General features: G+C 44.1%; 1 protein-coding gene across 3 annotated transcripts in view; it reads left to right on the top strand.

Annotated features, from left to right (window-relative positions):
• The window catches only part of ADAMTSL3 (ADAMTS like 3), a 351370-nt gene that overhangs the window by 198675 nt on the left and 128814 nt on the right, over positions 1-23881 (top strand). For all 3 annotated transcript variants that reach the window (XM_023254830.2, XM_045058725.1, XM_045058726.1), the window contains 5 exons: positions 10242-10353; positions 15624-15762; positions 16851-16901; positions 17371-17575; positions 22182-22329. In XM_023254830.2, the coding sequence (XP_023110598.2) occupies positions 10242-10353; positions 15624-15762; positions 16851-16901; positions 17371-17575; positions 22182-22329 (655 nt within the window). The remainder of the gene's footprint in view (positions 1-10241; positions 10354-15623; positions 15763-16850; positions 16902-17370; positions 17576-22181; positions 22330-23881) is intronic.

The following is a 23881-nucleotide window of genomic DNA, read 5'->3' as shown; positions in this document are numbered from 1 at the left end:
GCCAGGAAAGAACACAGCCGAGGCCACTGGGTCTGCAGCTCCCTGCCGTCCTCCCAGTGGCCAGAGGACCCAGCGACAGGATGAGGACCTTCACACACGGATCCAAGCTGTCCCTCCTTTCCCGACTCGGGCGTCCCAAGTGGAAAAGCACCATGGAGGCGGTCAGTCTGAAGGACAGGACAGCTGAGAGACGGGACACTTCCCCGCCTGACATGACAGGGCGTGGCCTAAAGAGACGCAATGTTAGGTGTCAATTTTTAAACAAATGAACCGGCTTGTAATTGCCCTGCATTCAGACTAGAAAGCCAACGTGCAGAGAAGGCCTTGTCCAGACGCTCAGGAGGGTTTTTTATTTCTTGTGAACCTACTCAGCAGGGAAAACTTTTCTCAAGAGCTCTGCAACAGACCTGTTACCCGTCTCGTTGACAAGACTTGGGTCATGTGCTCGCTCTCAGCCTTTCCCTGGGCGTTAGTCCTTCTGGGTTCATCAAGAAGCGGATGCCCTCTTGAAACCAATATTGCACTGTATGTTAAGTAACTAAAATTTTTTATTAAAAATTAATATTTGGTTATTATTTTTTTATTAAAAAATTTTTTTAACGTTTATTTATTTGACACAGAGAGAGACAGAGCATGAATGGGGGAGGGTCAGAGAGAGGGAGACACAGAATCTGAAACAGGCTCCAGGCCCCGAGCTGTCAGCACAGAGCCCGTTGCGGGGCTCGAACTCACGGACCACGAGATCATGACCTGAGCCGAAGTCGGACGCTTAACCGACTGAGCCACCCAGGCGCCCCGATGTCTATTTATTTTTGAGAGCGAGAGAGATTGAGCAGGGGAGGAACAGAGAGAGAGAGGGAGACACAGAATCTGAAGCAGGCTCCAGGCTCCAAGCTGTCAGCCCAGCTCGAACAGGCTCCAGCTGTCAGCTGGGCTCGAACTCAGGAACCGTGAGGTCATGACCTGAGCCAAAGTCACATACTTCACGGACTGAGCCGCCCAAGTGCCCCACTAACTAAAATTTAAATTAAAAAAAGAAAAGGAATGGCTTCAAAACAAATAAGTAAAAAAATAAATAAAAATTAAAAAAAATGTACCAATATTGATTCATCAATAGTAACAAATGGACCACACCAATGCAAGATGTTAATAATAAGGAAACCGGTGTGTGTTGGGTTTATTAGAAGTGCTGTACTTTCTGCTAAGTTTTTCAGTAAATCTAAAATTGCTCAAAGAAGGAGGAGGAGGAGGAGGAGGGGGAGGGGGAGGGGAAGGAGGAGGAGATGCCAAGACAGGACTAGATGTGCAAGACGTTTATGAGTGGGATACCCACGAGGAAGAGGCAAGATGGCACCAAGAGAGGCCAGGAGAGCTGTCCGGCGGTAGTGAAGATCTGACTTCAGAAGCAGAGGAGAGAGGGAAGGAGAGAAAGTCGGGTGGGAGCATCTTAAACTGAAGGGTGGTCCTGGGGGATTCAGCAAGGCTGCAGGGGAGGCCCTGAGCCAGAGTCCTCTATCACATGGTGCAGTGTGTCCCAGGAAATGGCCTGCTTCGGACCGTGGGGTGGGAGCAGCCCACGGGGACCTTGACCTGCCACAGGCGCTGCCGAGCCGTTACAGTCTGCAGTTGTGCGAGTGAGAGGCATATTCTCATGGGTCCCACACCTGCTAAGGCAGCTGTGACCGCCATGGTCACATGGGACAGTCAGGCGCTAAGACACATGGGGGAGGAATGAACACCGGAACAGGCGTGAGCCTTTGGCGGATGGGAAGGGGAAGTGGATATTGGTCAGCAATTAAATGCATCTGCTCCAGTAAGGGCGTCATCTCTTTATGGAGAACATCTGGGTTTAATGCCTTTTCTGTCTTTTTCTTCCTCTTTTTTTTCTTTTTCTTTTGGTGATAATGGTTGGGACTCAGAAAACTATTTTAGTCCCTCTTAGGCATATTGATTTATTTAGGGTTCTGTTTTTGAGCCAAGTTTGAAATTTATGTTTTGCTAGAGAAATAATCCAGTTCGTCTAAGTCTTCCAACTCTTCGAAGGTAATCATGGTGCGTTCCCTTATCATTAAAAAACATCTCCATTGTACCTGTAACCATGTCTCTTTCATTCCTAAACTTGTTCACTGGTTCCTTATCTAATTTTCATTTCATTCAGATCATCCAAAGGTTTGTCTCTGAGACAGCCAAGGACCAGATTTTAGTTTTCCTGATTAACTCAGAGTGTTACAAATATTCAATTTATGTAAATTTTTATTTTTTTCTTTTATCTTTACATTAATTTATTTTGGTATTGTATTTTTAATTTCTGGAGCTCAATTCTTAATTCATTTTATTTTCAAACTTCTTTTTTCTCCATTACATGTATTTAGGGCATTCAGTTTTCCCGTTCAGAAGCTCTTAATTTTGTTGTAGTGCAAACTATAGATTTTTAACTTCATGATTGGACCATTTGTATTTTGGTTAGGAAATCTTTGCCTTGTTCAGGATCAAGGGTTATGAAACTATTCATCTCTGTTTTTTTCTGGAAGCCTTATTGTTTTACTTGTCATATTAAGAGCTGTAATCCACCTAAAATTGATTTTTGCACATGTTGTGAACTATAGTCACTATCTTTTAGCGCATCTATCCACTGACCCAGAACCATTAGGTGAAAAGATGGTCCTTTCTCCATTTGTCTTAAATTCAAAACTATATGTGTGTGGGGGTCTGTTTCTGGAGTCTGTTGTGTTTCATTGATGTGTCTGTGAGTACCATTGTGACTTAATTACTGTAGCTTTGAAACAAGTCTTGATATTTGCTAGTGTGTGTTCTTCCACTTTGTTCTTTTAATTTTTTTTTTAATGTTCATTCACTTTTTTGAGAGAGAGAGACAGAGCGTGAGCAGGGGAGAGGAAGAGAGAGAGGGAGACAGAGAAAACCAGGCTCTGAGCTGTTAGCACAGAGCATGACGTGGGGCTTGAGCTCACGAGCTGTGAGATCATGACCTGAGCTGAAGTCGGACGCTTAACCGACTGAGTCACCCAAGTGCCCCTCCCACTTTGTTCTTAAAGATGATCTTTGATCTTCTTGACTCCTTGCACTTCCATAACAATTTTTAAGTACGCCTGTCAAATTTTATAAGATTCTTTTGGATTTCAATTAGAATTGCATTGAATTGGGGCGCCTGGGTGGCGTAGTCGGTTAAGCGTCCGACTTCAGCCAGGTCACGATCTTGCGGTCCGTGAGTTCGAGCCCCGCGTCAGGCTCTGGGCTGACGGCTCAGAGCCTGGAGCCTGCTTCCGATTCTGTGTCTCCCTCTCTCTGCCCCTCCCCCGTTCATGCTCTGTCTCTCTCTGTCCCAAAAATAAATAAACGTTGAAAAAAAATTAAAAAAAAAAAAAAGAATTGCATTGAATCTATGTGTCAATTTGGAGAAAACAGAAAACTTTCCCATCCCAATTTTTCCAATCCATAAATATGGTATTCCCATCCATTTATTTAATTTAAAATTTTTTCTCTCAATAACATTCATAATTTTCAGTGTGTAAGTCATATATTCTAAGTTATCCCCAGTTGTTTGCTATTTTGGTGTTATTATAAATGAATTTTTAAAATTTTCTATTTATTTGTACTAAAGTTATGGAAATCTAATTGATTTTTGTATATTGGCACTGTATTCTTGCTATATTAACACTTATTAATTCTAATAGTTTATAGATTCTTTTGGATTAGGTATACGCAATTCTGATACCTATAATGATGATAATTTTGTTTCTTCTTTTCCAACCCATGTATATTTTATTTATTTTTCTTGCTATATTGTACCACTTAGGACATTTGGTATGATATTGAGTAGATTTAGGGACAGCAACTATTTTGTCGTGCTTCTCATTCAGAAGCAAAGGGCTCTGTAATTCTTCATCATGTTTGATGTTTGCCCTGAGGTTTTGATAGTTTATCTGATGAAAGAAATCTTTTTCTAATTTGCTTCCATTGTCACATACAAGTGTGGAATTTTTTCAAATGCATTTTCTACATCTTTTGAAGTGATCATATATTTTTTCCTTTAAGATAGTGAACTGTTGATGTTTAAATGTTAAACCCATCTTACCTTCCTGTAATAAACTTCACTTGATTATTATCATTAGTATAATTTATTAGTAGCATTTACTTATATGTATTGTTTTATTATTAATAAAAAGGATTATCCTTTCATGTATCACTGGGTATAATTTTAAATTATTGTATTTATGATTTTTTTTGGTGGCTTTGTTCTGGAAGAGGTTTTCTTTCTAATACTGTATTCGTGTCAGGTCTTGGGTATTAATTTACACTGGCTTTACAAAACAAGTTTAGAAATATTTCCTCAGTTTTCATTCTTTGCAATGGTTTGTTTAAAATTGGTGTCATTTCTTCTTTAAATATTTGGAGATATTAAAGCAGTAAATTTTTAGAAGTATGCATTCAGTGTCTTTAAAATATACACAACTATTCATACTTTTAGTTTCCTTTTGTGTCAGTTTTATTTCAAGGACTTTGTCTACGGATGCACCGTATTTTATTGCACTTTGTAGATTTTCTTTTTTTTTCTTTTCTTTTCTTTTCTTCTTCTTCTTCTTCTTCTTCTTTTTTTTTTTTTTTTTTTACAAATTGCCACAAAGATTTATGACATTCCTGAGTTGAACAAGTGTAGAGGTGCAATTTTTCCAACATTTGCTCATTTTGTGTTTCTGTGTCACATTTTGGTACTTCTCACAGTATTTCAAACTTTTTTATTATTACTATATTTGGGATGGTGATTTATGATCAGCGATTACAAGCCGCTGAAAGCTCAGATGGTTGTTAGCATTTTTTAGCAACAAAGTATTTTTAAACTAAGGTACACACATTGTTTTCTTAGATCTAATGCTACAGCACACTTAATAGACTACAGTGTAGTGTAAACATAACTGGGAAACCAAAAACGTCATTTGACTTGCTTTGCTGTGATATTTGCTCTGCTGGTCTGGAAGAGAACCCACAATATCTCCAAAGTTCAACTAACTTTTTAAAGGTTATTGGCAGAGATCTTTTCATATTATCTTCTTACTGTTTCTTCATCGTCTCCAGGATCTGTAGTGAGTCATTTTTCTCATTCCTGAGACCGATTATTTGTCCCTACTTTCTTTTTAACTTGATCAGTCACTTTGGAGGGCTATCACTTTAATTAGACTTTTCACAGAAACACCTTTTCATTTATGTTATTTACATTTTAGTGTAGTTTCCTTTCCATATGATTAATATCCGGTCTCATCTTTGTTATCTCCATCCTTCTTCTGTCTCTGGATTTAATAAGCTGTTACCTTTTTATCTTTTCTAGTTGGATGTCAGGTCATTGATTTTCATCCTTTTTTCCCCCATAACACATGTATTTAAGGCTATGAATTTCACTCCAATCATTCCTTATATTTTATGATGCAAATGTTGATATGAAATCTTTTCCCTCCTCATTCAAATTGTATTGTAGTTTTCATAGTGATATATTCCTTGACTTAAAGAATATTTAGAAGTATACTCTCCAAGTATGTAGGAATTTTGCAGTAATCTCATTATTATTTCATTTTATTTTAGAGAGCATGAGCATGGACAAGGGAGAGGGCAAAGGGAGAGAGAGAAAGAGAGAGAATCTTAAGAAGGCTCCATGCTCAGTGAAAAGCCTGACGTAGGGCTCAATCTCATGACCCTGAGATTATGACCTGAGCCGAAATCAAGAGTTGGACTGAGCCACCGAGGCACCCCACTCATTATTACTTTACCGCTTCATTCTACTATAGTCAAAGAACATATTCTATATTATGTCAACTTTTCTTAAATCTGTTAAAACTTAATTTGTGGCTCAGAACATAGCAAATATTAGAAGATATGACGTGTGGTCTCCTGTTGTTGGGCACAGTGTCCATACGTCAATGTGGTCATGTTTATTAATGGTTTTATTAAAAATTGTAACCTTACTGGTTTTTGTCTGCTCATTCTGTTAGTTACCACAAGAGATATGGTAAAACTACCACTGTGACTGTTACCTTTATCTAATTTTTTTTCTATTCTTGTTAATTTCAAATTATTTATCTTTGAGGCTAGGTTGTTAGGTCCGTTCACATTTAGAGTCATTACCTCTTCTAGTGACTTGACCACCTTACCATCACGAAACTATTTTCTATTAGTGCATTGTCTTCTGGCTTCCACTTACTCTTAAGAAGCCAGCTGTCAGTCTTATTTTTGTGCCTTAGAAGGTAATGTGTCTTTCTCCCTGTCTGCTTTTCAGTGTTTGCTCTTTGGTTTTCATCAATTTTTTTAAGATTGTTTACGTATTTATGTATGTATTTATTTATTTAGCAAGCACACACACAAGCTGGGGAGGGGCAGAGAGAAAGGGAGAGAGAGAATCCTAAGCAGATTCCATGCTGTCAGCACAGAGCCTAATGTGGGGCTCGATCCTGTGAACCATGAGATCATGACCTGAGCTGAAATCAAGAGTCGGACGCTCAACTGACTGAGCCTCCCGGGTGCCCCTGGTTTCCATCAGTCTGACTGTGATGTAATTAGTGACTTTCTTCTGCTTGAGGTTTGTAGAGCTTCACAGCCATGGCTTGATATCCACCATCGGTTTTGGAAGATTCTCATTGATTACCTCTGCAGATATAGTTTCTATGCCATTCTCTGTGTTCACTTTCTCTGGGACTATACTTACACCTTCACCTGTCATGTCTACTTTCCGCTTCCTTCTTCCGTGTCTGTGTACTGATTCTCTCTTTAATTGTATGCAATCCAGGGGTCAGCAGATCCTGGCCAGCAAGCAGAGTGGAGTTTTACTGGAACACAGCCACAGCCATTTGTTTACAGGTTGTCTGTGGCTGCCTTTTCCCTGTGCCAGCCAAGTCAAATCACTGTAATGGGGACTATATGGCCTGAAAACTATGTCTGCCTTCTGATTCTTTACGAAAATATTTGCTGAGCCCCAGTCTAATCCATTGTCAAGTCTGTCCATTGCGATACTGATTTAAGTTACTGTGCCTCGTTCTCCTAGAATTGCCATTTTATTTTTGTGGCCTCTCTGTTTCTAGTGAAATTCTCTGTCTTGTCACTTAACTTCTTTTTTTTTCAACGTTTTTTTTTTTTGTTTTTTTTGTTTTTTGTTTTTTGTTTTTTTTGGGGGGGGGACAGAGAGAGACAGAGCATGAACGGGGGAGGGGCAGAGAGAGAGGGAGACACAGAATCGGAAACAGGCTCCAGGCTCTGAGCCATCAGCCCAGAGCCCGACGCGGGGCTCGAACTCACGGACTGTGAGATCGTGACCTGGCTGAAGTCGGACGCTTAACCGACTGCGCCATCCAGGCGCCCCGTCACTTAACTTCTTAAGCATTTTCACCATCCTATTTTCGTCCAGACTTTCTCAAAAACAAGAGCCCAAGGAGGGAGCCGTGTGCTAACGCTGAGGTTTTAAGACCCTGGCACCGTATGGGGTATTGTGAAACACGACCTGAAGCCAAAGCTAGAATTTCAGGGGTTGGTAGCCGTATAACTAGGTGTTTAAGTTTCTATCTGGTGATGCCACTATTTGGATATTCTGTAATTCCATTTATAGCGTATTCCACCTTTTCTGTTGGTTGTTAAATCTTATTTTTTGTGTGTGCCTGGTTATGTTTAAGTTTTTCTGTGTATAGTGGGTGAAAGATTATAGATACGATCTGAGACTGGATTAATTTCTGCTTCTGGAAGACAGGTTAGCAGACAGTTACCTTCAGCCAACAAGCGATTGAAATAATTGGAACCTGGCGTTCATTCCCTTTGGAAAGTGGCCTACTTCCACTTCATACTTCTTGCTAGGATAGAGCTTTCTGGGGCTCCCAGTTGGGCACGTGGGACATTTACTGGTACCCCCCTCGGCTTCGTGGGCCTCGAGCTCCAGTGTTTGTTCTCAGACTCATGAGTCTGATGACAGCTCTGCTCAGCTTCTCAGCCACTCAGTCACCACTTGCACGATGGAAAATGCCGGGCGCAGAAATGTGGTGCCAGAGGTGGTGCCAATGTCACGCTCGCCTCTCTGGGCTTCCTTTGTGTCTGGGGTCTTGTCCCTGCAAACGCTCACTGGCGTGGTCGTTCTCTGATGCCTTCAGATACATCAGAAATACATTTTAGGCGGAGCTCTCACTCTCTCTGGCAGGATTCATCAGAGACCAGCCGTTCTTCCACAGCCAGAGCACAACCCTTTCGAAGTGTTTCGTGCCTCTGTGACGCTGTGCATCCTGCCCTCCCTCCCCCCACCTCTCCTCCCCCCACCTCTCCTCCCCCCACCTCTCCTCCCCCCACCTCTCCTCCCCCCACCTCTCCTCCCCCCACCTCTCCTCCCCCCCACCTCTCCTCCCCCCACTCTCCTCCCCCCACCTCTCCTCCCCCACCTCTCCTCCCCCCACCTCTCCTCCCCCCCACCTCTCCTCCCCCCCACTCTCCTCCTCCCACCTCTCCTCCCCCCCACCTCTCCTCCCCCCCACTCTCCTCCCCCCACCTCTCCTCCCCCCACCTCTCCTCCCCCCACCTCTCCTCCCCCCCACCTCTCCTCCCCCCCACTCTCCTCCTCCCACCTCTCCTCCCCCCCACCTCTCCTCCCCCCCACTCTCCTCCCCCCCACCTCTCCTCCCCCCACCTCTCCTCCCCCCACCTCTCCTCCCCCCACCTCTCCTCCCCCCCACCTCTCCTCCCCCCCACCTCTCCTCCCCCCACCTCTCCTCCCCCCCACTCTCCTCCCCCCACCTCTCCTCCCCCCCACCTCTCCTCCCCCCACCTCTCCTCCCCCCCACCTCTCCTCCCCAACAGCGTCTCGTGCTAGAGTGTTTTACCGTTTTATGATCAAATACATCCAAATATTATCTTTTAGTCAACTCTTACTTATGTTTATGAATCAGCTTTACTGACTGATTTCATCATTACTGCTTCTTGCATCTACTCCCTCCTGCTTTTATATTCGCTCTTGTTCAATACCTTTTCATAGTTTTTTCCTTTTTTTTTTTTCCAGTGCGGGTCTCAAGTGGTACCATTTCAGTCGTTCTGTGTCTGAAGATATCTCTGTTTCCCTGGTTCTGATGGATAATTTGATCATCGCTTGCTCATAGATTGACCATTGATCTTTGACTGTTGATTGACAGTTTAGTTACAAAATTCTAGACAAAAAGTTATCGTTGCTCGGCACTTTGAAGGTGTGATTTTGCTTTCTTGCATCCGGTATTGCCTATGAGAAATCGGATGCCAGTGTGATTCTCACTGTTTCATTTTTTTTTTTTCCTCTCTGACAACTTTTAAGATTTTTCTTTATCCTGGTTGTTGTACTTTTTAAAAATGCCTGCCCAGAACATTTTTAAACTGAGTACACCTGTCTTTCTCAAGGTCTAGGAAATTCTCCGCAATTATATCATCCAACATTGGCTTTTCATTGTGTCCTCTATTGGGTCCCCCGCTTGAAGTCCCCATGGGCTTTGGCATTTCTGGACGGATCCTGCGTGAACTCTATTTCTTTTTCTCCTCTCCTTGCATTCTGGGAGTTTCCCTTGGTTCACTCATTTGTTCAGTCAGGAGGGCAGAAAAGAAAAAAGGAGGAGAACGTGCTCATTGAGTGTCATCCCTCAGCAGTATCTTCCCTCTTCCGTCCGCTGGCTCACGCACGGTGGTACCCCTTCTCTTTAGTTAGATGCTGGGACGCTCGAGTATGAACACCACGCATTTGTGTACATTTGCGTTTCTCCAGTTGTGCTTTCCAGAAGGCCTTTTTGGAGGGATTTGCGTAAAGATGAAAGTGTAAGAATTATTGCAAGTGTAAGAACTCCAGGCATGTGGCATGGTGCAAACAAACCCAGACTGTCTCAGCCCCTGCTCTCATGGAAATTAAACTCAGATGTATCAGGTAGAAAAAAAAAAAACAGAAGTTACGTGAACAAGCAAAAAAAGGCCACCTACACGTTTGAGAACTCCCTTCCAGGCATGGAGTTGTCTGGAAAAATGACTCTGGGGAGCCTGGTTGAAGGTCTTCTGAGCCCCCCTCTGTGGCAACCCCGAATGAAGTGTTATCACATGTTAGAATTTTTGGAAACTTCATGTGCCGGAGTTGGTCGTGAAAGATCTGAAGATCTGAGATTGCATACCTCAGTCAAGTGCATTGATCTCCTTCGGAAAGCCGTGGGAAGTGTTAGACCGTTGCATGTAGATGCGTCACCATGGTTCTCTGTGTCCAGACCAGGTACACGGTGGCCAAGGACAGTGTGGCCCAATTCTTCTTCTATCAGCCGATCAGTCATCAGTGGAGACAAACCGACTTCTTCCCCTGCACTGTGACATGTGGAGGAGGTGAGGCACAGACTTCGTTCCTGAATGTTCCGAGCTCAGAGTTAGAAATGACGTACCTGTGTGTTTTTTTGAAGCTGACTGTAACATTGGTGTGGTGACGGGTGATGAGTGATCACGCGGCATCCTGCCCAGCAGCCTGGACCGCAGTGGTGTGAATGGATGTGTGTTTGCCTTTATTCTCGGAGACAGGTGCAACAGTCTAGACAGACTTCTAGCAAAACGCTGGAGACCTGTTTATGTGTGTCCTTGCATTTCTTGTCTTAAGTGTCTGTAAAGCATGCATTATTTTTAATTTTCCACGGAAAACCTGAAAAACAGACCAAGCAGCTTGGTGAATGGGTCGCGTTGGTTCTAACATTTAGATTTCCACCCCGTCCTCCCTCAAGGTAGGTGCCTTAGCGTAAATTACCAAAAGGAGAAAGGGTAGCCGCTGAGTGGTAAGGGGAAACTCCTGCCCGCTGCTCGCTTAGTTCAAGGATTTCACAGACAGTGAAGGAAGGTTCTGGGCTCCACACACGTGCTACACGTATTTACAGGCTCAGGTGGCGGGAAATCGGCTGTTTAATATAGAGAAAGCGTCTGCCTGGAGGAAAGGAGGCCGCCAGAGCCTCCATTGTAAGTCTCTTTTAATAAACTGAACTTTAAAATTGAAGAATAAATGGTTCTGAGCTCGTGCCAACACATGAACCGTGGTTCCTTGAATTGCTAGAGGGCCTTATGTGGATAACTTCCCCTAAAAGCACCAGGCAGCAGTGTTGGGCATTTCCATGTATCAAGCCACGTGGTGGGGTGTTCATCTTCACATTGATTCTTGCAAACAACCTTAAGAAAGGTCTCTTTGGGTGGCTGTATTATGTGTGAGCAAACAGAAACGTATTAGAGGTAAAGGACGTACCCCCGTTTGCTCAGCTGGTGAACAGCTCCCTCTGAGCCCCCAGCCGAGTGTCCCCAGTCACTTCTGCCTTTCCTCCTTTAAACTCCAGGCTTCGGGTATCAGGGACGCCTTCGGGTTCCTGGGAATCTGTATCTCAGGACTCTCTCCTGTGGGATTTAGGCTCCCTGTGAAAACAGCAGGCAGGTGCTTTTGTGGGGAGCACTTAGCCCAGACCCCAGAAGGAGCTTGTGTTGCCGAGAAGGAAAGAGAAACGGTCTAGGGGTTGAATGGGGCTCTGGAAACCAGCTAGAAAGTTAGTCTTTCCAGTTACTTCTTTCTAGACTTGGCTTGAGCAATAGACCACTAGATTATGATTCGACAGCAGTGGTTCTCAAAGTGGGGTCCCTGGGGCCAACAGCATCAGCATCACGTGGGAACTTGGTGGAAATGCAGATTCTTGGGCCCCACCCCGGACCTACTGAATGAGAAACTCTGGGAATGGGGCCCATTAATCCTTTTCAACAGTCCCCCCCAGGAAATTAGGGTACACATTCAAGTTTAAGAATCTTTGGATATCAGCTGTAGCCATATTAATCACTGCTTTTGCCATATCTGTGTTACCCCTGCACTATTATTTACTTAAGGTTTTTTCTTTAAATGGATGTTTTAAGAAATTTAAATGGAGGCATCTGGGTGGCTCAGCTGGTTAAGTGCCCAACTTCAGCTCACGTCGTGTTCTAATGGTTTGTGGGTTCGAGCCCCGCGTTGGGCTTTGCACTGACAGTGTGGAGCCTGCTTGGGCTCTCTCTCTTTCCTCTCTCTCTGCCCCTCCCCCTCTTGCTCTTTCCCAAAATAAACAAAAAAATAAATAAACTTTAAAAATGTTTAAATAAACATATTCACAGAAACAATTTAATTTTACCTCGGGGAGGCAAACTGATCTCCTGCCGTAAATAGAACACGATCACAAAAATAAATACGACTTAAACACAACGCGGAGATCATCTTTAAGTCCCTGCCAGCGCTAACATTCTCTCGGTTTTTCTCGATTCCACCGAAAGTGAAAATGTATTTTGCTGAACATTACAAGCATTGTTCTGAGGCAGAAACTCCTTCAGGGCTTTGAGTCACCGACCTTGCGTCAGTGACCGCCAAGGAAACTCTTAAAACACATTTGATCTCGTTGAAAGCTGATCGAGGGAAAACAGTGTTGGGCGTTGAGACCGTGATCTGCATAAATTCAGTGAGTCTCTCCAAACCCGGGCCTCAGACTCATTTTGGCCAAACTCGTTCTCCAAAAATGGCATGACGACATTTCCGCCAAGACGCAGGGTGGCCACAGAGCTGAAGTTCAGGGACTTGGACTCACTTCTTGGCTTTGCCACTGCTTAGCTCTGTGCCATCTTTGAAGCTCAGTCCGCTCATCCATAAAACAGGATGATGCCCCTTGCAGCACTGTCGGGGAACAACATGAGAGGACACAGGTCAAGGAGCCTAATGTAGTGTCTGGCAGCTAATGGGTACTCCGGAAATACCTGTTATGTCCGATTCTAAAGAAACCTGAATTTTGTTAAAAATTCAGCTTAATCGGGGCGCCTGGGTGGCGCAGTCGGTTAAGCGTCCGACTTCAGCTCATGTCACGATCTCGCGGTCCATGAGTTCGAGCCCCGCGTCGGGCTCTGGGCTGATGGCTCGGAGCCTGGAGCCTGTTTCCGATTCTGTGTCTCCCTCTCTCTCTGCCCCTCCCCCGTTCATGCTCTGTCTCTCTCTGTCCCAAAAATAAATAAACGTTGAAAAAAAAAATTAAAAAAAAAAATTCAGCTTAATCTACAGGGTTGTGGCCGCCCCCCCCTCCTGGCATTCTCCGGTGGTGGGTTATGAGATACATACATGACTCAATGCTCTCAGGGTGAGTGGGACATACCCACAGATTCCCTGCCTGCCTGTGTTATATCCAGAAGCAGAATCCCACCCCCTTTGAGTCAAGTGGACCATGGTTCCAGAGATGACCATCTCCCATGGACCCCCAAATAAAAGCAAAGAGCGGGCAGCGATGGGGGGGGCGGTATTCTTACTCAGCAAGTGGACAAAGATCTCTTTCTTTCTAATGTCTCCCCTCTCCCACCTGATCACTCAGAGAGACATTCTCATTCAGGCGCATGAGAAAAAAGAGGAGCTTTTTCACTCTGGGAGGGACATTGGGAATGGGACTCGGCTTAGTCAGTTGGTTAAATTCTTGGGAGGGAAACAGATGTGCCTCATACTCAGGTGCGGAAGGAAAGACAGCCCTGCTGGAGCCATAAATGGGAGCACCTGGCAGGGAAACTGTCCGCCAGAGACAGCAGTGGCTGTAAGAACAGAAGGGAAACTTTGGGCTGCTCTTGGGGTTCCCTCTACGGCCTGCCATTTTCTGCACACAGGCAGAATTTCAATACATTGGTTCATAACGTAGGAAGGCAACCTGCCTTATTTCCTTCGCTTTCAGTTATCTCTGTACCTCCCTCAAATTAAATTAATTGTCTCTCCTTAAATTGTATGCTTTTTGTCTCCTAGAAGTATGTTTCCACTTAGAACAGAGGTGTTCCCTTGCTTCGAGGAGGTATAGTCTCGTTCTGTACTTGTTTTGGAGGAAATAAACACACACACATAAAACCCACAAGGAAAGCATTACCAGAGTTTAATTGCATTACTAATCAAGTCGCCATGATTTGTGTAAATGCCATTTCTGAGTTGTTGGGTCATCAGGCAGGTCAGTTCTCTGCTCCCTAAGGTACCGGGATGCTGGGCTTTTCTGGCTGGCCTGTAATCATCTACGCGGGACTCTGAAGATCAGTCTGGAGAAAGTACTGGATTGATTGCCCCTGCCATCTGATATTGTAGACTTTCTGGCAGATATTGGCACCCGAGTAGCATTTTATTGACTCCATTTGGATTTTCGTTCTTGCGGTTTCAACCTTGCTTTTCATAACGCATACCAGTCTGTCCTTCCCCACGCCGTGTACGTCCAAGCCATGGCTTGCGGAATGCTGTCTAGTGGTTTATAAAAGCAGATTCCTCTCGGCAATCAGGCCCTTAAATGTATTTTTAGACCTTTAGACCAACTGGCTGAGGCTGAGAGCTTAGCTTTGAGCCTTTTTTTTTTTTTTTTCCTGAAGAGCTCATTCTGCTTTTGAAAAATTGCCTTTTTTTTTTTTTTTTCCTTTTAAACTTAGCATGACACTTATGTAGTGACAGGAAGCCTGGGATCAGGTCTTTCAGGAAGTAGAAGCATCATTTTGTGAGTTGTTTTTTTTAAATCTACGGCACTCGTCCATGTGGAACGCTCACTTTCCTCAGAGACTGTGCAATTTGAAATTCACAGAATCGAGAGTGAGTTTTCATCCCTTCTGCTCCGAAGGATTTTGAGGCAGGGGGCGGTGTAGGGGATGGGCTTTGTTCCTCCCAGTATGGACAGTGCTTACTTCCCCAGTTAGAGAAGTTCGTTGGCATCCGAGGTGCCCCAGGTGCCCCCGGACAGCAAACAAGTAAAACGCAGTGTCCCCAAGCAACAGGATATTGTGCGGTGGAAGGAGGCACCGGCCGGGGCATGTGGGTGGTGCTTAACAGTGTCGTGCTGAGTGAGAAAAGTAGACAATAGAACAAGATTTAAAGTACCTATCTAGTTACAACAGGTACACACAAGCAACATTGCATAAGGCACATGCGGATTTGAGAACACGTAAACAAGAAATAGGGGTCTCTGGGGAGTCAGGATGGGAATAGTAAAAACAGAGTATGGGGAAACAGGGGGCCCATGGCGCAGGGCTGTGGGGACATTGGGGAGACTGGCCAGCAAGTGACCTTCCGCCCCGAGGTCTGAGCATTCCGTAAAGGAGTCCCTTGCCACTTTCCCGTTAAAAGTGCTAAGACAGGGCGCCTGGGTGGTGCAGTTGGTTAAGCATCTGACTCTTGATCTCAGCTCAGGTCATGATCTCACAGTTTGTGAGTTCGAGTCCCACATCGGGCTCTGCACTGATGTTGCAGAGACTGCTTGGGATTATGTCTCTTCTTCTCTCTGACCCTCCCCCTGCTTGTGCGTGCTCTCTCTCTCTCTCTCTCTCTCTCTCTCGCGGCCACACATCTTCATCATCTTAGAAGAACCTGAAGATCATTAGAGCACACAAACCAACCCATTTCCCGGACTGAGCCACCCAATGTTTCTGCCTCAGTTGGACCGTGTAAGGACTCGGGCACTGCTGTGTGCTAGAAGCTCCCAGCGGTTCCCCCTGCATAGTCAGGGATGAGAACCACGGAGTTAAGTTTCTTCTGGGGGAGGAAGAGACTGTGCCAAGGGATCACTGCCGCGGGAAAACGACACAGTGCGATATCCACAGGTGCCTTTTCTTTTTCCCATTAGGCTATCAGCTCAACTCGGCCGAATGTGTGGATATCCGCTTGAAGAGGGTAGTTCCTGACCATTACTGCCATTACTACCCCGAAAATGTGAAACCCAAGCCCAAACTAAAGGAGTGCGGCATGGATCCTTGCCCTTCGAGGTCTGCGTCATTGCCCTTAGTGTTTACTCTAAAAAGAAATCAGCCAACCGCCACCAAGACCAGTCCATCTTTGCAGAGTGACATTTGCACTGTGCGACCTTGAACACACGCAGGTGGCAGCTACCCGCGTTCGTAGCCCCGCTCAGCGGGGACGAGGCTCGCCAGCGCCCACAGCCCTGCACTCTCCTGTCTGGCTGTGCGTGCATGTGCCCTGATATGCACCCCTCTGTAAGGACCCTCAGTGAGCATCTACACACACAACAGGGAAGCTCTCTCCATCCAAGTACGATGTCTTGTCCATCTGCCAGTCATAAAAATCTTGAACTCACCGTTTTCACTTTTAAACTGGGCCACCCGTTACCCCGTGCTGACTTTCGAAGCGTTTGCGTTAAGTTCAGTATAAATAATGCATTGCTCAAGCAAGTAAGAAGTTTCAATGCCAAGGCAGAAAAGCGATGCATAAACTATCCCGTTGCATAATTTAGTACCTGCTGACTTGGACTGCCTGGGGAAGTTTCCTGGCTTTCCTACAGTATCTTAAAATAACAGCCACAATATCAAGTCCTAGAATCCCCCAGACAGCTGCCAGCTGGCTGAGGCAGAAGTGTGCAAATGGAAAAGGAAGCATTCTCAGTGGATTTCATTTCCTGTCACTGAACTACCCATTTCCTGGAATCCCAGGTGAACATAATTATGAATAGAGACCTTTTCAAAGGACAGCTTCTGTGAAACAAAATGTCTTTCTAAAGAGTCTACTAAGATGATAAAATGTTAATATCCTCAACATACCAAAATAACCTTCTTAGATGATGAAAAGTAGGTTTATCCGAATAAAGAGACACTCTTCCCTTTGACTAACTCATACCACTGGTTTCTGTAGTTGCGTGTAACTGGAGATGGCGTGTGCCCGGGATGTTCCCGAAAACCAAAAAAGATGGTGGGAAGTTTTGGGGAAGGGTTCACAGCACTTGTCATGTTTCGTCTTCAGTCTGAAAGGGCTCTGTCTTTTGGGATGTCAAATCTGTATGGGTTAAATTAATATGTCGATTGATTTAGAAATGACACTGTCACCATGATTTCATTTGTAGCGACGGATTTAAAGAGATCATGCCCTACGACCACTTCCAACCTCTCCCTCGGTGAGTTACGTGTTTCCGTTTTCCACCCTGTAATTTGCTCTAAGTAGTTTGCAAGGAACTGTAGTATCTGTAGCAACAGTCCAAAATATAAGAGGGACAGATACTAGATCCTTTACAGGGAGCTACGGGAAAACAGACTTCAACTCCATAAGGAAGATGTGTCAAAGAGTCGGATGGAATACACTGCCTCAAACGGCCACGTCTCCCGTCACTGGGGACGTCCGACCATTAGAGAGGGAGCTCAGGCCTTGTGGTTGGTCAGAAATTTGAGTCCCCCTTTTATACCTGGATGACTAGTTTCCGACTTTGAGATTCTCCGGTTCTCTAGTAATATTGTCCTTTAGTATTGATGGTCTAGAGACAGCTCAAGGAACGCTTCCGGAAGTACTTTTCGCTGTCGCGTTTGCAAGCTTGAAACAGACAAGCCAATGACAAATAAATAATGTGTTTTTATTTGTTCGCTTTTGAGCTGGGAACATAACCCTTGGACTGCGTGCTCGGTGTCCTGCGGGGGCGGGATTCAGAGGCGGAGCTTCGTGTGTGTGGAGGAGTCCATGCACGGAGAGATACTACAGGTAGAGGAGTGGAAGTGCATGTACGCGCCCAAACCCAAGGTCATGCAGACCTGCAACCTGTTCGACTGCCCCAAGTGGATTGCCATGGAGTGGTCTCAGGTAAGATTCCAGACCGGACACTTTGCTTTTCATTTTTATCTTATTTTATTTTCTTAATTTATTGAGATACAGTTGTTTTTTTTTTTAAGCAGTCTCCCTGCCCGGCGCAGAGCCCAGTGCAGGGCTTGAACTCACGACCCTGAGATCAAGACCTGAGCCGAAATCAAGGGTCTGACTCGTAACCGACTAAGCCACCCAGGCACCCTAAGGACAGGACACTTTCATTGAAACCTCAGATTTGAACGAACATTGACTAGGGGCTATCGATCCTTTTGTCACATACCCCCTAAAAGGTGCTCGCAAAGTTAAATACCCCGTCACCTCTATTTAGGTTGACACCTAAAAGTCTTGATTGTAAGTTTAAGTAAAAAGTATCAAAGAGTGTCATTTCTAACATGTGAATGCTGACATTTTAAAATAAAAGTGTTACAGCATTTAAAGAAAAAAATGTGTTCAGCAGAATGTAAATGCCATGATGATTTCTCTTTGCCATCTTTCCCTTAAAAAGCACACAAAGAGGTCCTTCTTGAACAGTTTGTGGATAGTTTGCATTTTTCCCCCTTGAGCTCACGTTCTGAATCCACTCTCCCCACAGAAATTTATCCCAGCATACTGTACCTTTATGCCGTAGTCTTTTATTGATTACGCTATTCTACTTTTTCCCGAGAATATATGTATAGCAATTGAAATCGTTATATTTTATTTGAAATTAATTTATTTCAATTTCCTGTGGCCATAGGCTCTAAGTATTAGGAATGTTCCCCCTTCCCTGGATTGTTATTATCACAACAATATAAATATATTTCAAATTTTGGTAAACACTTATTACACATAAAAAGTAAATTTTTTAAATATAAAATTTATTGTCAAATTAGTTTCCATACCACACCCAGTGCTCATCCCAACAGGTGCCTTCCTCAATGTCCATCACCCACCCTCCCCTCCCTCCCACCCTCCATCAACCCTCAGTTTATTCTCAGTCTTTAAGAGTCTCTTATGGTTTGGCTCCCTCCTTAACTTTTTTTTTTCCTTCCCCTCCCCCATGGTCTTCTGTTAAGTTTCTCAAGATCCACATAAGAGTGAAAACATAAGGTATCTGTCCTTTTCTGTGTGACTTATTTCACTTAGCATAACACTCTCCAGTTCCATCCACATTGCTACAAAAGGCCATATTTCATTCTTTCTCATTGCCATGTAGTATTCCATTGTGTATATAAACCACATCTTCTTTATCCATTTGTCAGTTGATGGACATTTAGGCTCTTTCCATCATTTGGCTATTGTTGAAAGTGCTGCTAGAAACATTGGGGTACGAGTGCCCCTTACGCATCAGCAGTCCTGTATCCCTTGGGTAAATTCCTAGCAGTGCTATTGCTGGGTCATAGGGTAGATCTACGTTTAATTTTTTGAGGAACCTCCACACTGTTTTCCAGACCGGCTGCACCAGTTTGCATTCCCACCAACAGTGCAAGAGGGTTCCCGTTTCTCCACATCCTCTCCAGCATCTATAGTCTCCTGATTTGTTCATTTTAGCCACTTTGATTGGCGTGAGGTGGTATCTGAGTGTGGTTTTGATTTGTGTTTCCCTGATGAGCGACGTTGAGCATCTTTTCATGTGCCTGTTGGCCATCTGGATGTCTTCTTTAGAGAAGTGTCTATTTATGTCTTCTGCCCATTTCTTTACTGGATTATTTGTTTTTCGGGTGTGGAGTTTGGTGAGTTCTTTATAGATTTTGGATACTACCCCTTTGTCCGACATGTCATTTGCAAACATCTTTTCCCATTCCGTTGGTTGCCTTTTAGTTTTGTTGATTGTTTCCTTTGCAGTGCAGAAGCTTTTTATCTTCATGAGGTCCCAATAGTTCATTTTTGCTTTTAATTCCCTTGCCTTTGGGGATGTGTCAAGTAAGAAATTGCTACAGCTAAGGTCAGAGAGGTCTTTTCCTGTTTTCTCCTCTAGGGTTTTGATGGTTTCCTGTCTCTTTCAGTTGGAATCAATCCAGAAAATGAGGGTGGGTGGCTTAAAAAATTGTCCATTCCCAGAATGGGTTCAGACCTTCTTACAGCAAGGCCATTCCGCTCTTGAACTCCTGACCTATGTGCCAAAAGTCACGCTGTGATCTATCATCAGAAATCAACATTTTTACCTCTATAACCTGCAGAGCTCATTTTCAGCTCTTAGAAGAGTCCCATCCGTATGTTTTGTGTTGGCTTTAGAGCTTTCATACCACGACCCCACATCCTCATCAATATCGTGACTTTATCGTCACTCACGGTATCAAAAGGGGGGTTGCTAACCGAATCATCTCATTTACCTTTCTCGGCTCTTAATACTTTTCATTTGTTTGCAAACATCAAATACATTCTCAGTAACGAGAATTCATTATCATTAAGGATATATTCCTCCTCCAAAGAGTTCTGGAAATTGCAAATACCGACAGCATTATTAGGGTAAGTGTCCAGCTTCCCGGGGGGGAAGGGGGTGCTATGTGAGAGGAGACAATACTCCTTTGGATTGACCAGTCCTGGTGTGGTTATACCTTATCATCCATCGTACTGTTTTCTTTCTCTTTGGGCAGAGTTCTTGTTTCTTTCTTGGCCGATACGCAACAGCCTCTGACAGTCACATATATTTCAAGTTGATAAATCTTGGGGTAGGGGAATCGATTTCCCAGAAATAGGGTCTAATCTCAAACCTCACTCAGTTCATTAGAATATTTGTTCAATGGCAAGAGGAAATCAGATAGGTTTCCTGATAGCCTTTTTTTTTTAACTCCCTATTTTTAAAAACTCCAGTAGAGTTAACATAGTGTTATATTAGTTGCAGTTGTACAGTATCGTGGTTCAGTGGTTCCACATCACTTACTCCCTTTTCCTTATTTCATCCATCCCCTCCCCCCACCGCCCCTCTGGTAACCGTCTGTTTGGTCTCTGATGATACCTTCCCTTTTTGGAGAAGTGAGTATGTTACAAAAGGCCTTCCTATCCTGTGAAACTTGTCTGTGACCGTGTAGGAAACATCTACAGACTTAAGAAAGAGTCCTTGAGCTCGATGTGTCGGTGGCAAAGTCATGGTTTTGGCAACGAGAGGCTCCAGGATGGATCCCCTATGCCCCTTGGGAACTGTGTGACCTTGAGCAAGGTCCTTTGGTGGTGGGCTATTTGCTCATCTGTCGAATGGGAGTGAGGCTACTGACCTGAAGGTGCGTTGGGACATGAGTACGATAACCCCCGCGGGCCGCACCTGTTCATAGTGGGTGTCCTAGGACTTTCAGCCCCTCCCTCGGGTGGATCCCAGAATTGGGGAGGCCTGAAGTGTATACAGTTTGCACTTTGAAGAAGAAAGGATGCAAAATACAAATATCAGGCACCTCAGTGAATTTTTACTCAGAATAAGCGAAGCAATTGCAAAATTTTAAAAAACTGACAGTGACCCCCAACGTGAACTCTGAACTTTAGTTAAAACAATACAGCAGCATTGGTTCCTCCGTTGTAATAATTGTACCACACTCACACAAGATGTCAGTAATAAGGGAGACTATGGGGGTGAGTGGGGGCAAAGCAGAACTCTGGACTGTCTGCTCAGGTTTTCTCTAAACATAAAATGGTCCTAAAAAATAAAGTCTATTAATTAAAAAAACCACATACTTATACACATATGTACATAAATTGAAATGATATCCGAGACTTTCATGACAGGAAAATACTCCATTTGTCAGTAAGAGAACCTTCCAAATCATAAATAAATAATTCAAGGAAAAAAACACAGCACAAACCATGAAAATTCAGACAAAATAGCAAAACGTTTATTTAGAAAATTTCTTTAATATATTTATTTTTGAGAGAGTGAGACAGCATGAGCCAGGTCGGGGGGTGGGGTGTGGGTACAGAGAGAGGGAGACCCAGAATCCGAAGCAGGCTCCAGGCTCCGAGCTGTCAGCACAGAGCCCGACGCGGGGCTCAAACCCATGAGCCGTGAGACCCTGACCTGAGCCAAAGTCGGAGACTTAACCGACTGAGCCACCCAGATGCCTTGCAAAATGTTTTTATTAATTTTAACTGCTTGATATTTCTACAGTATTTTTCCTGAGCTTTGTGGCTGAATACTCTATGATGACCTCTTCATGTGATCACAGTTTTGCAAGATCGATTTCTGTAGACAGAATGGGAAGAAAATCCTTTAGTGTGACTGATCAGAATTTGATTTTTTAACTAATAGTTTAAAAAAGTTTCTTTTTCCCATGTTCTCAAGTTGTTTTGGATAATGTCATTACAAATTTAATCAAATTTGAGAAAACCTATATCAAGTCTCTTTCATATCGAACAGAAAATTTTCGGGTCATTTCAGTTTTTCTTGTGCTGTGGCCTCATCTGAAATACTTCTCAGGTTGAGAACTGGATGGAGACCTTGCAGAGGGAGGGGCCCTGAAACATAAGAATCGGGGAAAGCCAGCTTCTATCCCCTTCTTTACCTACTGTTTGTCTAATGGTCTTTTGTGTTTAATACTCACGTAGATCAGGGGCTCTCCTTGGCTTGAGTCATTAATGCCTTTGTGGATCTCCTCGTGGACAAGAGTTTCACTGGCTTCTCGTTTCTTCTTTGAAGTGCACGGTGACTTGTGGCCGAGGGTTACGTTACCGCGTCGTTCTGTGTATCAACCACCGCGGGCAGCACGTTGGTGGCTGCAACCCACAGCTGAAGTTACACATCAAAGAAGAATGTATCATCCCCATCCCGTGCTACAAACCGAAAGGTAAGTTTGTGGTGCATGTTAAAGTTAAATCAAGAGGTGTTTTCCAGCTCTCATTCGAATATCGCAGGATTTACATTTCAACTTAACCGTCTTAGGAAAACCGTCTTACCGACAGATGGCAGTTAGACTGTCCACCAGGTAAAGAAGCTGGACCCACTTGATAAATTGATCTGGGGGGAAGCTGAGTGCTTATCGACTCAGTACGTTTAGAGTGGCTCCTATCTGTCTGGGCTTACACCAACATTTCTCGCTGGACACGGAATAATCTGATGGAATCCCTGCTTTGAAGAAAAAGAAGGAGGATGAGGAGAAAGAGAAAGGGGAAAAGAAAAGGAGAAGGATAAAGAGAAAGAGGAGGAGGAAATTTCCCCCAGGGTTCTCATTCTTTTTTCCCCCACAGTATTTTGTACGTACCTTCCCCTGGAGTGTATGTCTCTTGAGGGAGGGGCAACATCATCTTTATCACGTGTCCTGGTGCCTGCCTACCGTGGAGTAGATGAAGACTTTCGGCTCCCAATGCAGATCTCTGGATGCTTTTTGAATTTCTTCTATTATTCCTATTTGTTCCCCAGGAATGAGCAGAAATGGGTAGCATCCACGGGCAGGAAGTCTTGGCATCATCTCTCGGATACACATTCCTTTCCATACATGGTTATTTCCATGTACTTGAGTGAGGTATTACCAACCCTTATGACAAGTATTTCCTTTCTGGAAATGGAAAAAGGATTATCCTCACTGGTTGGTCCCAAGAAGTCTTCCTTAGTCTTTTGGAAAGGATGGTACAATTCTCCTTCATTATTTCTGAGTTCATTATCCATACATAGAGCCTTATAGTCAACCGTTTCACAAATACTTATTTACTCTGTCCGCCCTTCAGGAAAGCCACGTGGTTGCCCCATGAGGTGCAAGTAATGGCCGTCTAACGTCGTCGGTGAAGTCTTTCCTCCTGCCTTGTGCACTTGATTAGGAGGTATATTTAGCTCAACAGGGGCAAAAAAATCTTGCCTATAACTCCTGAGGTTCTTTCACAGTCACCGCCTCAGGGTCTGTGATTTCCCTGAAGCAGCCCAAAGTTTCCTTTCTCATTTCATAACCTAGTGTGTTCCTTTCTTCATGTCTTACGAGGCTTAAAAGCGCAGACAGGAGCACGCATCTTGCTCCCGCGTGATGGGTGTAATCGGCAATCAGCTCCCGCGACAACTACACCAATAAAAGTTTGAGTAAAACCTCCTCCCAGTTTTCTAAACATCTACGTTATTTGATTTTCTCCATTGATCTCTTTATTCTTGGGCAAGGGGGATTTGTGGCAAAAGAGAGCAAGCTGATAACGGTTGAAGTAAGAACTTTAATGTGTAAACAACAGAGATTGGTATTGGTTTATAGAAGGCATTTTTTTTTTTATATAAAAGGCATTTTTATGCTCGCTTGGAGAACATCTTCCAACTGTGCTATGGGATCATCTGGTTGCACTGGGATAATGTGTTAATGAAAACAATACACGACAGAAATGTTGGGTTCACTCCAGAAGCCGCTTCAGGTCCTGTGATAAAAG

Source organism: Felis catus, chromosome B3 (genome assembly GCF_018350175.1).
Source record: "Felis catus isolate Fca126 chromosome B3, F.catus_Fca126_mat1.0, whole genome shotgun sequence".
Classification (NCBI taxonomy): domain Eukaryota; kingdom Metazoa; phylum Chordata; class Mammalia; order Carnivora; family Felidae; genus Felis; species Felis catus.
The sequence above is the reverse complement of the archived record's forward strand: the minus strand, read 5'-3'. Positions and strand labels throughout refer to the sequence as shown.